General features: G+C 46.8%; 1 protein-coding gene across 4 annotated transcripts in view; it reads left to right on the plus strand.

Annotated features, from left to right (window-relative positions):
- CACNA2D1 (calcium voltage-gated channel auxiliary subunit alpha2delta 1) overlaps positions 1-16,542 on the plus strand; it is a 653,615-nt gene that overhangs the window by 506,940 nt on the left and 130,133 nt on the right. For all 4 annotated transcript variants that reach the window (XM_090041889.1, XM_090041890.1, XM_090041891.1 and 1 more), the window contains exon 11: positions 15,969-16,127. In XM_090041889.1, coding sequence (XP_089898015.1) covers positions 15,969-16,127 — 159 coding nt within the window. The remainder of the gene's footprint in view (positions 1-15,968; positions 16,128-16,542) is intronic.

Below are 16,542 nucleotides of genomic sequence, written 5' to 3' on the forward strand. Positions count from 1 at the left end.
TCTCCCAGGGCCTTCTCCCTCTGGCGTGGCTTCCTTCTCACCCTGGTCATCCTAATACTCCAACCTGGGGTCTGCTCGGGCTCCGGGTGCAGCTCTGGTTCCGTCCCTGGGTCGGGTGTGCCTGTTACTCCCTCGCCATCCCATGCGTGCTCCTGCCGGGGCACTCTGGTCCGCACTGCCAGCATCTGTCCCCAGCTCGTCGGGCTCCGCGGGTCCCCTGGGGAGGATCCTTTTCTCTCCCTGCAGTGGCTGCAGCTCCCCTCTCGTGCTGCTCTCCCTCCTGCTGTCTGCGGCATCGGTCACCATTTTTATTTCTGCCAGCTGGTGTTTGAGGCTGACATCACCAGCCGGCCTTAACTGAATAAAGAGGAGGCTGACGAGCCGCATGGGCTCTTCCTTCCACCCCTGCTGTGCTGCGTCTCCTGCTGCTGGTGAGTACCCCTCGTTACTTCTTTCCCTGAGACATAGTGAAATGTTATCTCTCAGTAGAAAGTGATTACCCTTTACAGCAGGGGTGGGTAATTATTTCAAGTGGAGGGCTGCTTAATGAGGCTTGGTAAGCTGTCAAGGGCTGCATGAGTAGCCCCGCCCCTGACTGCCATCTTGGGGTGGGAGTCCCACCCTTAATCCCTTACCGTTGCCACCAGAATCCATCATTTGCCCCGTGGAGATACTCCTGGGGGGAGGGGAGTTGCCATCTTAGCACCAGAAGAAAAAATCATACACTAAAAGTAAAAAACCTACTATAACATATTTTAATATTATTACAAAAAATATATTTTTTCATGATGTATGTCTGTGTACTGTATATAGAGGTGATTGCATAATAACTCATAAATTCTTAGTCTTTTATGTTTGTGGGGGGGGCGCTTATGTGGAGAGGTGTATAGTAGGGGGTGTGTATGATGTGTATGTATATGGTGGGGGGTAGGGGTGTGCGTGCATATGGTAGGGTATGCGGTTTTTTATGGTGGGGTGTAAGGGGAGTTTGTGATGGGGTGCGGCTGTGTATGGAGACATAGGGTATGTTGGGCAGTGTGGTGTTTGTGGCGTATGGGGGTGTGGCTCTGGATCACACTCGTTTTCGGAACACACTGTCTGCTCCAGATAACGCTGTGGGATTGGGTACCGGGGGAGTGGGGCACTAGAGCCTGGTTCTGGCCATCATTGAACATCACAGAAAAGAACACAGCCCCCACCAGGCCATTTGTTTCCCTAGCACTCCCCATGCTAGCGAGGTGTGGGAGGGAAGCCCTCACAGCGCTGGCCGGAGCCAGGCACCAGCGCCGAGCAGAACACCCCCCCGCCGCTGCAGCTGTCTCCGCTGCCTGCCAGGGGCACGTGCTACAGAGGGTGTGTTGGGAAGGTCCCCATACCCCTCCCCCCCACACACACCCTGCTCACCCAAGGTCTACACTGCTGCTACCCCCTGCACGCGGGCTCCTCACTGCAGCCAGCCCCAAACTCCACACTCCTGCCCAGCTGCAACCCCACCCCCAGCTTCCCTCCCTGCTGCCCAGAGGAAGCGGGATTTCAGGGAATCATGCAACAGCAGCTCCACCCCTTGTTAGCAGAACCCATCCTTCCACCCACGGAGGTGGGAGCAAGGCATAATAGAGTATGTTGGGGGTGGGTTCGGTGCCCTGCTCTCACCCTCATGGGCAGAAGGGCTGGTCAGTGCACAGTTCGTTGGGGGGCACCATGGGCTAAATGAAAGTGCCTGATGGGTCAGATTTGTCTCACGGGCCATATTTTGCACACCCCTGGTTTACAGTGTGTTTCATTCATTTCAAAATTACTTTGCTGGATGCAATGCTACCCTTCCTGTTTTTTAAATAGGTGAAAGAAAGTTGTAAGGGTTCCTTAACACAGTAATGTTTTGTAGTCTTATCATCTGTGCACATAATATCATATGGGGTGTTATCACTTATTAATATAAGCAATGCTATTTGAGTGTGTCAGTTCAGAACTTCAAAGTAATCCCGTTTTAACAGAGCAATAGACATGTATGCTTTTGCTGTTTTGGCAAAGCATGCTGCTTTGATAGCAATATAATTATCACAAACAGGTATTTTGGTTGGCGGGGAGGGGGAGAATACTTTTAGTTTCTATGGGACTCCTTTAGGAGTTTTCAGTTCTAATGGTAGCTCTGGATCTAATCTTCTACTGTGGGCTTGTCTAGGGAATTCAACACATGTGTTCTGCTATACGTTTCAGACTGGGTGGGATGCATGCAGCTTGTGGAGTTTAGTGTGACGTACTGACAGAATAGGAGTCTTAGACCCAGCTCTTTAGAGAGGTGGGGTAAACATAGTGCCAGATCCAAAGCTATTTAAGACTGGCTCATAAGCTTTAATAGGCATTGGATACAAGCCAGAGACATACAAAGAAAAAATAATAGCCTCTTGTTCCCTATTAATCAGAAGAAAAAATTTAGATGGTAGCAAGGTATTCCTTATGTCACATCACATCATTTCCCCAGCCCCATACATGCCACGAGTCAGCATCAATTTTTATCGCGTACATAAGAAAAATACCTTGGGAAGACAGCAGATGTGCTGGTATATGGTATCAATAACTTACTGAATGTCAGTGTAACCTGAGGTGAAGAATGAGCAAAATCAGCTGATCAGCAAAGCAAATGCAGCATGAAAATGACAGCATGTTAAATTAGTACTAAAATAAATTATGTACAAAATAATAATAAAGGGTTTGCTTCTTTGGCTTTTACTATGGTCCAAGAAGGGACAATGGCACAACAGTGCCATGGGAAAATGACTTTCCAGCTATTCAGCCTGTCTTATGCTGTCTGCTCCACGTGGACTTTGATGTATATGATTTTTAAGAAAACAGTTATGTTTAGAACTGTACGTGGCGACCGAAGAACGAAATGCTACCATTGTAAGATTTGCCAGATCTATCTAGAGGTAGGAAAAACAGAAGTGCATGGACATTTGTCAAGAAGATTTGAAACAGATTTATTTTTGTTTCCCTATACTGATCCAGTTTAAACAAGCCTGGAGTAACCAAAGTGCCAGGAGATTAGACACTAAATCAATAGGCTAAGTGTTCTGCTGCTGATAGTGCATTTCTGTGCTGGCATTCTGCCATGCATATTAAATTAATAGACTTCTTAAATGTAAAAGGTTTATCTTTCTTCTTTGCCCAGTTGCCGTGCCAGAGTAAGCAATGAAACAAGTAGAAGGTGATTGTGGTGAATTGTGCCACCACTGAAGTCAACGGCAAAATTTCAGTTTCTATCGGTATGGCTGGCCAGATTTCCTGCCTGGATGTTTCTATTTATATCGACCTTAGCACTTCGACTTCAAGCCCAAGATATCTTAGGAGGCTCAAATGTTTCCTGTGCACAGAGCTACCATGACAGGAATTACAGCATCGTTACTGAGAGTTCCCAGCCACACAGCACTCAATATCCATAAGATATACTATACCACTTTCGAATCATACCAGGGCAATTAAAAGTATTCTCTTTATGGTTAGTTACATGCCTCCAGTAACATCCACAAGAGAACCTTTACAATAAAGCAAATCTCTCTCTATTCCTATAATTTAAATCTGTTCCCAGACAGTAAAGCAAATCATTTTCCCCTCCTCCTGATATAAATCATGAAAATGAATCCCATTTCTCAAATCCATGCCGGTATGAGAACAACAGAAGAACAATGAAATGATAAGAGCCTTTCTGTATCAGATCTGAACTAAAACTAGTATATAAATCAGAACCACCAGTTGAAAGTGCAGGTGGTGGATTGAGGATGTTGGTTGTAGCCGTTTTGGTCTAAGGACAGAGCAGAAAATGTTCTTTGGGTAAATGTGATCTCTTTTATTAGATCACCTAAATAGTTGGAAAATGTTCTTTGCCAAGCTGTTTATACCCTAAAGCTTGCGAAGAACATTTTCCCAACTGTTTAGGAGGTGGTTTGAGAGTTTTTCTTTCCTCATGCCCATTTTCCCTTAAGTTTCATAGCCTTGTTTGCTGCTTCCACCTTTCCTATAGAAGTCAGCAGCAAAACCCCTTTGATTTAAATGGAGCAAGGTAAGGCATTTGAGAAGGCCTACACACAATTTATATTTCAGTTCATTATGGGGTAGCTGACACCAGTTGCCAATACTACTGTTCACAGCAGCAGAGAGCACATATGCTCACACACCTGATTGCAAGGCATTGAAAGTAGACTACTTTCTGAGTAATTTAGCAACCTGCATTGAATAACAGTGTATAATAAAGAAGGGTGGTCAGACATATTTTCAGTTAATAAGAGATGACCTTAGAGATGATCTTGCTTCTGCTTCTGCTCTGCATTCCTGAAACTATTGTATGACCATGCTGTACGATGCTATCTGATATTAATACCCAAGCTTCTGTTCTTCCTTCCAAAAGGCTGATTTTTTTGTCACTGTCTGGTACTTTGTATCATCATTTATACTTGTGCAAAGTGTGACGTATTCTTGGGTATTGTTTTACCCTCACTTGACAGAAGGTTTTAGGGAAGTGAAGAATAGTGCCTAAAATGTCAGAGAGGGTACCCACTACATGAGAGATTGTTGACCCCCTCAGTCATCTTTCAGTATCATTTTCTGTCTCCTTCATTTCTCCTTGCTGCTTCTTCCTCTTTGTTTTTATTCATATTTTCTCTGCATCCTTGCTTAATAGCCATTGCTATTATATGTCAGTCACAGAAGCATTTTCTTAACCAATTAATCAATAATTACTGGACACACGCCCATGATTAACGTGTTCATATATATAAACAATATACAAGTGAAGTGCATTTTTTATACATTCATTTTATGTTTGTTTTATTGATAATTAACCTGAGTGTCATTCACCTGTGTGTGTAAAAATGACTAACTCCTGAATATAAGAGACTATGAGATTAATCGGCTACAACAGGAGACAGAATCATTCTGATGTTGATATAGCAAATGTCTCAAAACACCACAGTGGGGGCATCTACACATACACTTTATGGTGGAGTTGACTAATTAGTTCTGCAGAGAAGCGTTACCTGTGTGGCACCATCTACACGTGTGGCATAATCAAATTAGCTGTGCCGTAGGATAGTACTACCTGACACAAGTACTGTCCTACAGTAGAGTTATTTACACTGCTGCAACACGTATAAAGGGTGACTGGGGCTGGCTGGGGCATGAGGGTGCTACAGGGCAGGGGTTGCCTGCTGGCTAGTCCTGCATTATAGTACCCTCATGCCTCAGGCAGCCCCTTGCAGCATACTGAGCCAGGGCAAAGTAGCTCCAGGCTGGTAGACTGACTTTCTGGGTCCTGTGCCAACATGCTGCAGTCCTGGGCATATGTGTAAATGATGCTCCTGGGAGCAATGAACTACGGTGTGAACTGTGCTGACGTTTATTCAGGTGCACTAATTTCAGGTGAAAATGCACCTAGTGGTGGTGTCCAGGTGTGTGTGGATGTTTGGTTTCCCAGGGACAGCTAGCAGCAGTGCACCTTTTTTTTTTAAATGGATTTCATAGACATTTGGGCTGGAAGGGACCCCGGAGGATCACTGAGTCCACCCCCGCACCCCAGGGGTAGAAAGTCAGCAGGGATCAAAGGATCCCAGCAAGATAAGCATCCAAATGTGTTTTGAAGGCGTTCAAAGTGGGTGCTTGAACTGCCTCAGGTGGCAGTCTGTTCCAAACCTTGGGGGCTTGGACAGTGAAGAAGTTCTTTCTTATGTCCAGCCTGAACCAGTCACAGTGGAGTTTGTGACCATTCAATCTTGTCATCCCTCGGGGGGCTCTGGTGAACAGTTGTTCCCCCAGATCCTGATGAGCACCCTTGATAAACTTATAGGTGGCCACCAGATCACCCCTGAGCCTGTGCTTTTCCAGGCTGAATAGCCCCGTTGCTCTCAGCCTCTCATCATAAGGTCTGTTTTCCTGACCTCTGATCATGTGCATGGCTCTCCTCTGCACCCTCTCAAGCTTATCCACGTCCTTTTTGAAAACTGGATGCAGTACTCCAGCTGCAGCCTCACCAAGGCCAAGTACAACAGGAGAATGACATCCCAGGATCTGCTTGAGAAGCATCTAGGGATGCAGCCCAGCGTTTTGCTCGCTTTACTAGCTGCAGCATCACACTGAAAGCCTATGTTCATCTTGTGGTCAACCATGACCCTCAAGTCCCTTTCTTCTGTAGAGCTAACCAGAGTAGCACTAGTGACCTTATATGCATCGTGCAGGTTTTTCCTCCCAAGGTGGAGAACCTTGCATTTTCCGGTGTTGAACACCATCAGGTTCTTGTCCACCCATTTTGTGAGTCTGTCCAGATCTGCCTGGATCACCCTCCTGTCCTCAGGTGTGGATGCTTTACCCCAGAGTCTGGTGTCATCGGCAAACTTGGCCAGTCCGCTTCTGACACCAACGTCCACATCATTGATGTAGATGTTAAACAGTATAGGCCCTAGGACAGAGCCTTGTGGGACCCCACTGGTCACAGCACACCAAGACGATTGGCTCCTGTCGACCACCACCCTCTGGGTCCTACCACAGAGCCAGTTCCCCAGCCAGCAGATCATGGTGACGTCAAGGCCGCAGTTAGCCAGTTTAATCCAGATACCAGATCGAAGGCTTTTTTAAAGTTGAGATATATGGCATCGATCTCTTCCCCTTTGTCCAGGTGATAAGTCACCTGGTCAGAAAAGGAAATGAGATTGGTCAAGCAAGACCTACCCACAAAAAACCCATGCTGGGTATCCCTCAGGATATTGCCTTCAGCTAGTCTGTTAAGGATGGCCTCCTTGATAATCTTTTCTAAGACTTTCCCCAGGATAGAGGTCAGGCTGATTGGCCTGTAGTTTTCCAGATCTACTTTCCTCCCTTTCTTGAAGATAGTCATGACATTGGCCCTCTTCCAATCATCAGGCACTTCAGCAGAGCACCAAGAACTCTCGAAGATCCATGCCAAGAGCTGAGCTATGATGCTCGCCAGCTCCCTGAGTACCCTTGGGTGCAACCCATCAGGGCCAGCTGACTTGAAGGTATCCAGCCAGTCGAGGTGTTCCTTCATGAGGTCAGCTTTGATGGAGGGGAAGGAATCTCCCTCGCCCAGGCCTCCCTGACCCATAGTGGGCAGGGCTGTCCCATGGGGCTGATGGAAAACTGATGCAAAGTACCAATTTAGCAAGTTAGCTTTTTTCTGGGCGTCAGTTGTCAGTTTGCCCCATCTGGTTTAGCAGGGGTCCAATGTTGCCCTTGCTTTTCCTCCAGCTCCCCACATATCTAAAAAAGGACTTTTTATTTTCCTTTATATTTGTAGCTAGCTGGAGTTCCATCACAGCCTTGACTTTCCTGATTTGCTCTCTGCAAGTCTGGACTAATGAAGAGTATTCTTCCTTGGTGGTGGTTCCAGTCCTCTATCTTTTATAGGTCTTCCTTTTAAGATGCAGGAAGTCCGCCAGTTCCCTGAAGAGCCAAAGGGGCTGCTGTGCCCTTTTGCTGCCTTTCCTCTGAGATGGGATGGTCTTTGCTTGCGCATCCAGGATTGCTCCCTTGAGGAGCAACCACGTGTCCTGAACTCCCCTCTCCATTGGATTGTGGCCTTTTAGGACCTCTCTGACAAGCCTCCTTAACTTGTCAAAGTCAGCTTTCCTGAAATCGAGGACTTCTGTACAACTGACTGACTTACCAGCTTTACGGCAGATGGTGAAGGTGATCAGCTCATGATTGCTGTCACCCAGCTTCCTTTTGATTGTTAGGTTGCCAATTAGGTCATCCCCGGTTGCCAGGATGAGGTCGAGCAGTGCTTTACCTCTTGTCCTTTAGACTTCCCGCGTCACATAGAGGTCATCCACACGAGAGAGAGCTTTGCAACTGCTTGGATTTGGCTGAGCGCTCCTCCTAAGAGATGTCTGGATAGTTAAAGTCTCCCATGACAACCATACACCGGGAGCATGTGGCCTCAGCCAATTCCCTGGTGAACTCCTGGTCGAGGTCTTGACTCTGATTAGGGGATCTGTAGTGGACCCCCACCGTAGTATCCCCTGCGTCATGTTCCCCATGGATTTTAACCCAGAGGGTCTCAAGTCATCCACTATGGGTGCCAATGTCAGCTTGCAGGGATGCGTAGCTTTCCTTGACATAGAGAACTATGCCCCCACCCCTTTTGTCCACTCAATCCCTCCTGTACAGGGTATAGCCGTCTATACCCATGGTCCAGTCATGGGCAGAATCCCACCAGGTCTCTGTTATCCCAATGACATCATAGTTATTTGCATTTAGGAGGAGAACAAGTTCCTCCTGTTTATTCCCCAGGCTCCTGGCATTTGTGTATAGACACGCAAGTGTCCCCTTAGGGGCTCTTGCCTTGCCTAAATTTTGTTCCAGGGCTGGGGTTGGTGTGAGATCCCTTATGTGCCTTGGCCTGCTGGCTTTGCAAGGGCCATTCAGTGGGCCAGCAGCGGCAGTAGTCCCCCCATCCCCCAGCAGGCTTAGTTTAAACCCTGGTGGAGCAGGTCAGCCAGTCTAGCTGAGAAGAGCCCCCTCCCCAATGGAGAGAGGTGGAGGCCATCCCTTCCCAACAGCTCACTGCCTCTCTCTCCAAAGAGTGGACTGTGGCCATGGAAGCCAAAGCCTTCCCTATGACACCAGCGTCGCAGTCTTTGGTTGACTATATGATTCCTCCTCTCCCTCCTCAGCCCATAGCTCGAGACTGGAAGAATCAAAAAGAAAACCACCTGTGCCCCCAGACCCTTTAGCCCTGCTCCCGGATCCCTGTAGCGCCTCATGACCCAGCTGGGAGTGCTCTGAGCTGTGTCATTGGTGCCCACATGAATAAGGAGCATGGGATAGTGGTCTGTGGGCTGGAGGAGTTTAGGGATCTTCTCCGCAATGTCATGGATGCAGACCCCGGGGAAGCAGCAAACTTCTCTGGCTAAGGGGTTGGGGTGGCAGATTGCCCCCTCAGTCCCCCTCAGGATGGAGTCTCCCACGACAAACACTTTACATTTGGTTTTGGGGGGAGTGGAGATGGTAGCTACAGTGTCTTCTGTGTTGCCTGTGGGAGCTGGCAACTCAGCAGGCTCTGCTGGGGCTGCAAGAAGCAAAGCTCCAGCAGGGCAGGGGCCTTGGTGCAGTGGGCCCTGGGGCCCTTGACCACCTTGGTCCAACCCTGTGGCTGGACAGAAGGGGAAGTCCCTGAGTCCTCCCTTGTCCTGGAGGGAGACTGTGGTCTACCCTCTGGCTTCCAGGGGAGAAAGGCCTGGCAGTAGGAGTCAATCTCCTGCTCACAGGCCCTGATGGCACAGTCTCTGGACTGTGGCCTGGAGTTCCTCCAGCTGTCACGACAGAGAGCCCAGTAGGAAGCAGACCCCACAAGGGGAGGTGGCCATGCTCCCAGGCCCCAGAGCCTGAAAAGGGGACAGGCAGCCCCTGCAGCCAAGAGCCAAAAGCTCTATCTGCGTGAAGCCCGGAACCATGGGCTCCGTCTGGGTGAATATTTCTGAGGTGCCGGGGGGGAGGGGTGCAGACCTTGAGGGGAACCTCGGGGTATGGTGCGTGCCCATCCGTGTCATGCTGCTGGTAGGCTGGCTACGGCTGGAACTGCTCTGCTCTGAGGGGGACTCACTGGCAGGGGCCTCAGGCCCTCCCGCTCGCGGTCCTGTGTGAACTCCCATAGCTAACTCGCGCGGCGGGCTCAGGACCATGCCTGTTTGCACAGCCTGTTTGCGTAGGCTCCAGTCACACTGGTCCCTTGGGGGCTGGACGAAGTAGAAGTGGGAGGAGCTTGACCCTCCTTGGTTCCACTTAACCTGCTCCCAGCTGACTGGGTCCCTCCCTCCACAGGCCTCTTGCTTACCTGCCAGCAGGCCGGGGCTTGTCAAGAGTCCGGGGGTTGCTGCTGGGGTCCCTGGGCTCATGAGGGTGCAGCGAGCTTACACCCATGTGTCTTGCACCGGAGCCAGGACAGCTAATGAGGCTTATGCCATTGCCGGGCCTTTTTTAAACTGCATGCATGCACAGAAGGGCCGGCCAGTGCCTCAGTGCTTTTGAGGGGCTAAGGGGGGTCCCTCCTCTCCACCAAGGGAAGGAACAGGTGGGTGACTTCCCCCTAACCTGGCACACGTGCCTGTAGGGGTGTTTGTGCGGCTCCCTGGGGGGCTAGGCCAAGTAGGAGTCAGGGAGGGCGTGACCCTCCTCAGTCCACTTAGCTAGCTTCCAGCTGGCTAGGTCCCTCCCTCCACAGGCCCCTGCTCACCTGCCAGCAGACCGGGGCTTGTCAGGGGTCCTGGGGTCACTGCTGGGGTCCCTGAGCTCATGGGGGTACAGCAGGCTTACACCCGCGCGTCTGACACCGGAGCCGGGATGGTAATGCACCTTGCACCTCTACTGCTTGTCCCTGGGAAATGCCTGTGCCACACGCACTCTGGCACATGGCAAGTTGCCCGGGGGGGGCAATAGGAGGGGTTGGGGCCAGCACTGAACTGGCCCCGGCAGCCTTACCTGGGGTCCCGGGGGCCTCCTGGGGCTGCAGCAGTGGCAATTCTGCCACGTGGAGCCTGGCTAGCAGCCAAAGCTTGGCTCTGGGTGGCCCAGCTCTACTTGAGAAATGTCCACTGCCCCTACATGCGCTGCACTGCTTTTTTTTCCATGGGTATTTTTGACCCCGGAATATCCAGGGGTCAAAAAACCCTTCCACATTGCAGAGAATAATAGAATATGTGGTATGTGGCGTCATGGACATGTCTGCGGCGCCACATACCGCACAGCCACACTCATCTGGACACCATCAGTGTGTCTAAAAATCCAAACTCAGCTGAAAAAGCAAGATTCCCATTCTGGGAAATTGCTGTCAGTCAAAATGGGTATTGTATAAGTGTTTTTAAAAGAACTTAAAAATAGTAGAATCATGCAAATAATACCCTGTTCCTTTCCATTTGTCCCTGAGAACATAATCTGTTACAAAGAGAAGTACAACTGTACTTGATAGTTATAATTTGGGGGCTGAAGTGCAAGCATTTATTTATTTTTATTTGGTTGCTTTTCTTCACCATTCTAAAGTTTTCTGAAATAAAGACTACATGAGCTCCAGAAGTGTCTTGTCTGCTCCCCCATGAGAGCAATGTCTCATTTTATATCACAGCCCTGGCTGCCTATTCCTGCATGATTGCACCAAGTCTGGAAATAAGGTGAAATTGCTCCATAGGTAACCACTCTCCACCTGTCTCCGGTGTCCTTCAGAGTGAAGGTTTGGGTGTCTCCAGAGTGGCTTTGCCATTTCATTTTTAGGTTTGGCAAATGCAAATAGGAATAGGTGGGCAGGACCTTTTCAAGAGTAACCCTCCCTGACAATGCTATACTACAGATGCACCCTTATGATAAGTACAGACAGTCAAAAAGCCTGAGGTTGAATCAGTTCAATCTTTGCAGGTTAGTCAAAGCTGCATAGTATGAACTGATAAGCAAGTGAACAAGTATTCACTTTTGATTTCACAAATGTCACCACATGCCTTCAGTGGCACAGGCCGAAAGTTGGGAGGTGCTAGAGTATAGGTGCTTACCCTCCCACCCTGTGTGGGGACATTTGTGGAGGAGGTGCAAAGCTGGGGGACTGTGAGTTAACTTGAATCTGAAGGGGATCTGGGACAGAAGTTCAATGAACCATCTTAACCTAAATCAGTTCAGTCTGATACTACATCCATTCAGGTTTATCTTTAAACAATTTCAGCCATTTTATGTGCACTGAACTTCTGTTGTGTTACAGGTTTGTACCAGTTTCCGATCACTTATACCAGTTTGTGTGTAATTTCTAGATCGTTGAGCCAGACTTTCTCTTGCTCACTCTCCTTCCGGTTCTATCAATCGTATGTTCACTTCTGCACAACATAGTATCAACAAAGATGGAAGGTGCAGCCCACATAGAATAACTTCTAGTCTTCTGTTTAGAATATTTTTTTTCTTGGGAGGTAGGAATGCCTTCATGTTCACATATGAAAATGAGATTAAAACCCAGGTCCTATTTTCTGGGCATGTGTTCTAACCACCAAGCTATTACACAAAAGGCAAATGTCATCTTCACTGGCTGGAAAAAAAACACTGCACCTATTTTGTGTAAATGACAGGCCTAATCTCCTCAGTGTATATTAGATGTACTCAGAATGTGCTGGCACAATCTGGCCCCTCAGAAAATGGAGGCACAGCTCTGCTAGTTTTTAGATCCCAGTGTGGTATAGTGAAGAGCTAGATAATTAGCCCCTCAGGCCAGAATGTGCTCACTACTGCACTGCAGGCACCTAGGGAAATTGCTGCATCAACAGGGATGGGCCTTTTGAGCTCCAGCATTTCAGGATTAGGCTACATATTTCCAGAGTTAGGCAGCTACTCACTAGGGCTAAATACATACAGTCAGAAAGCTCAAGGCTGAATCGATTCAGTCTTCCCAGGTTAGTCTAAGCTACACAGATTAAATTGCAACACAAGTGAACAGACATTTACCTTTGATTCAGGAAATGCAACCACATGCCTGCAGTAAGGAAGCCAGAGGGAAGCTAGAGCACAGCTCTCTGACTGCATTCACTTTCTCTTCCTGCTGCCTTTGAGGTCTCTGAGATTTGCACTCCAGAATTACAGTAGCAGGACTCTGCAGGCAGGGTTGCTCATCACTTCCTATTCCTGCTTCCAGGTACATCTGGGATTTCTAGAGCATAGTTGCAGCCAGCAGTAAGTTTGAGTGGGGGAAGAGGTGTTTAACTTCTCTCCCTGGTGCCAGACCCTAGCAGGGGTTTGCCTGCAGGATGCGGGGGCAGTACCCCCTGTAGACTAGGCTGCATCTCCAACTGGGCTTGTCCCTCCCACCACCTTGTCAGCCAGCCTTCACTACTCCAGCTAGGGAGGGGGGAGACAGACAGCCCAGCCCAGGGCTGGAAAGCATACTGGGATTCTGGGGGACTGTGATTTAACTTGAACGGGACGGGATCTGGGATGGAAGTTTCATGAACCAGTTTGACTCAAATCAGTTGTGTCTGACACTACATTAAACCAGGTTTATCTTAAACCAGCTTCAGCCTTCTTGAAACAGGTTTATGTGCACTGAGCTTCTTTTCAGTTAATCTAATGGGTGTCAGCTGGGGTAAGCATACCCCTGGGGGTACTTTGAAAAGTCCCAGGGGGTATGCAGGCGTGGGCATACACACTCAAGCTTGGATTTCTAATGGAATCAAATGATATTTTCCATTTGTGAGGGAGGGGAGGGTAGTGGGGGGGCAAGGGGGAGAGTGTACAACAGTTTTGCACAAATTTTATATCTATCTATTGTTTACATACAGTATTATCTCCTAACATGAATGTCTTAACTAATTACAGCAGAAAATATCCTTTAAGTGTGTTTTATTTCGAGTTTAATATAGATAAGATAATAGAGAAGATAGTAAAAAATTACCTTTAAGATAATCAGTGAGGTAATAGAAAGTTTCTAGGATACCGTACTCTAAAATGCAAAAGCACTTGCTAAAGTGTCACTGTATTTATCCCTTCCCTAACGCAACTGATTTAAACAGAGGTGTACACAATTAGACTCATAGAGAATGATTCTTAGTTATTCTGAGGCCATTTCACACTGTTGGCACTGTAATGGGACCTAAATTACATTTATACTCTCATTAAGGCCATTTATGCTGCCACAGTAGTAGAAATTAGCTTTTATCTTAAATAAGAATCAGGTCTGTAAGATCTGAGTGCATTCATTGAGCTAACAAGGAAGAAATTGTACCACGTGTCTTTTTTTTTTTTTTTCGGATGAAATAATACGTTTCTTCCGTCCCATAAAATACTTCACCTTTTTCTTTCCTAAAACTTTGCAAGCCCATGTAAAACTCCAAGAACTCTCTCCATTGTGTATAGTGTTTTGACTAGCCAAACAATTACAATTGTTTGACCAGGAAAATAATTTTGTTTGCTAACGCATGCTAATTGCATTTTCAATGAAAATCACTGTTATAAGTGAATAAGAGATTTTCTTGTAATACAGATGAACACAGATAATGCTTATTTGTTTCACTCCCAGGATACCTGTGCTGAAGAAACTGAATAAGGCTACTAGACACTACTGCAGTTTAATCGCAATAGGTCACTGCATACTGGACGCATCTACACATTCATCAATGTGCTTTTACATGATGCTTTAATGTGCAGTAAAACAGGCTACTGCACATTTAAGTGTATATGTAGATACAGCCACTGAGTCTAATTTTAAAGGGTCCTCAAATTGACCTTGACTTCTATAGTCATAACGTGGTACATGTAGATATTTGCATGTACATTTTTTAGCATAGTAAGCGCATGCTTATATGAATGTTAGGATGTATGAAGTTCTCCTGAAGACCCTATAATCTTCCTCCTCTCCTTCCTTCCTGAAGAATGGAGCTCAAACAGGGCTTGTGCTTAGTAGGGCTGCACAAAATTCTGCCGGCTGTTTCATTTCGATGCTGCTTCGACTCATTTCGAGCTCAAAACAGCGAAATCAAAACGAAACAAAATGTATGGCTTCAAAACAGCCTCAAAACTAAATGAGGGTAGTCGAAATGTTTTGAAAGTTTCAAAACATTTCAAGTTCCAAAGCTGAAGCTGGGCTTGCCTGCAGAGAAACAGAAAGTAAGGAGAGGGAGGGAGAAGAGGGGAGAAGGACTGCTCTGAGATCGGCTGTGACTGTTTGGCTGCCTGAGATGGTGCTGGTGCTACTGTGCTGCTTACTAAGTTATTACCTCTTGGCATTTAAAGTGGCAGACCAGACTGAGGCTTTAGGGGAGGAGGAGGCCTCATTTGGGCACACTACCGTGTTGTGTAGAGGCCCCAGTGCCTGTGAGGGCACGCCTTAACCTACACACGTAGTCACGTGTCACAAGCTTTGTTTGTCAGCAGCTTGAGGTGCAGTGTCCCAGAATCCCCTGCACCTATCTCTTTGAAACCTAGTGGGCTTCATTGCCTTAGCAGCGGCTGCCATGCCTGTAGTTTTCACCCTTCTGTGCCTTCACACTTACAAGTGACGCAAGTTTTGCTTTCAAGACTTTGAGGTGCAGTTTCCCAGAAACTCCTACACCTATCTCCTTGAAACTTGGCAGGCTTCATGCCCTCAGGAGGGTCTACTATTCCCGCTGTCTTCATCCAAATCTGCCCCAAAATGACAACGTTATAGGCAGTTTCATGCTTCCCCATTATAGCCTATGGGCAAAACATCAAAACAGTGTCGGAACAGCGAAAGTTTCGACGGAATGGAACAGGGCTTTCAAAATGAAAGGAAACTTGAAATGACACACTGTCCCATTGAAGTGGCGAAATGGAAGTCAAAATGAAATGGTGGTTTCACACAGCCCTAGCTTACTACCAGTGGAAACCTACATGTAAAAAGATGCTTCGTTCTCAGGATCTACCTTATATTGTATTTATGTTCCTCTAAAAATGTATTTTTTGTATGAGTCATATTTGTAATTCATCCCAATTGACAATTCTACTATGATACTAGAAATAAGGGTGGACAGGCTAAGTGAGGTACTATAAGGAACGACTAGAATTTTTATACAAAACTTTCTGAAATGCAATTTTTTTTAATGTAAATGTTTTCCCTTTTTTAAAATTTTACTTTTCTATACTTTTCCATGCTAGAGTTTGCTTCACTAGAAAGCACTTGAACAAAGCCTGTTGAAATTGACACATGGTTTTCCATTAAAATTGGTTGTTTTGCATCAGATCCTAGACATAAAAAGGACATTTATTTTCCAACTTGAAGTCTCAAGATATTTTGCTGTTTTTAGTAAAGTGCTGATAAGTATCCAAACATTTGTACGCATCATCTCTCATCTGATTTTCCCCATCATCCATCCCTGGAGAAACCAGTGCTAGCAGATTCTGGCATGTGACCCTTACCACTTAGAAATGTTGATGGGAACGGGACCGATAGTTATTAGCATTAACATTTTTTCCTACTTATTTTGCAGTTCAACAATAATGCGCAGAACGTCAGTTGCTTTAATCATCTCGTCCAAGCTAATGTGAGGAATAAGAAGAAGCTGAAAGAGGCGGTCTATAAAATCTTAGCTAAAGGAATCACTGATTATAAAAAAGGTTTCAGCTATGCTTTTGAACAGCTGCTAAATGTAAGTATTGCAAAGTTATCCTTCAGTACTGTTAAACTCTTGAGCTGTACTCATAGAACTGCAATGTCCAGATGGTTACTTTGAATGATCTGCTCCTAGTAACATCGATGCGTTTTATGATGAAGTCATTTAGCAATGAAATGTATCCCAGCAAACTAGTTTGTCTTAGCAGAGATCCCCTTAGCTTGATTTGTTAAGATTTGTAATGGGGAAACTTGTTTATGGCTGTGATTTACCATTTTTCCCCCACCATTTTGGTCTTTTTTTCATAGTTTCATAGTTTGTAGGGTCGGGAGGGACCTGAGTAGATCATCGAGTCTGACCCCCTGCCGTGGCAGGAAAGAGTACTGGGGTCAAATGACCCCAGCAAGGTGTTTGTCAAGCCTCCTCTTAAAGACCCCCGGAATAGGAGCCC

This window comes from Crocodylus siamensis, chromosome 4, assembly GCF_052110815.1.
Source record: "Crocodylus siamensis isolate JL-2025a chromosome 4, ASM5211081v1, whole genome shotgun sequence".
NCBI lineage: Eukaryota > Metazoa > Chordata > Crocodylia > Crocodylidae > Crocodylus > Crocodylus siamensis.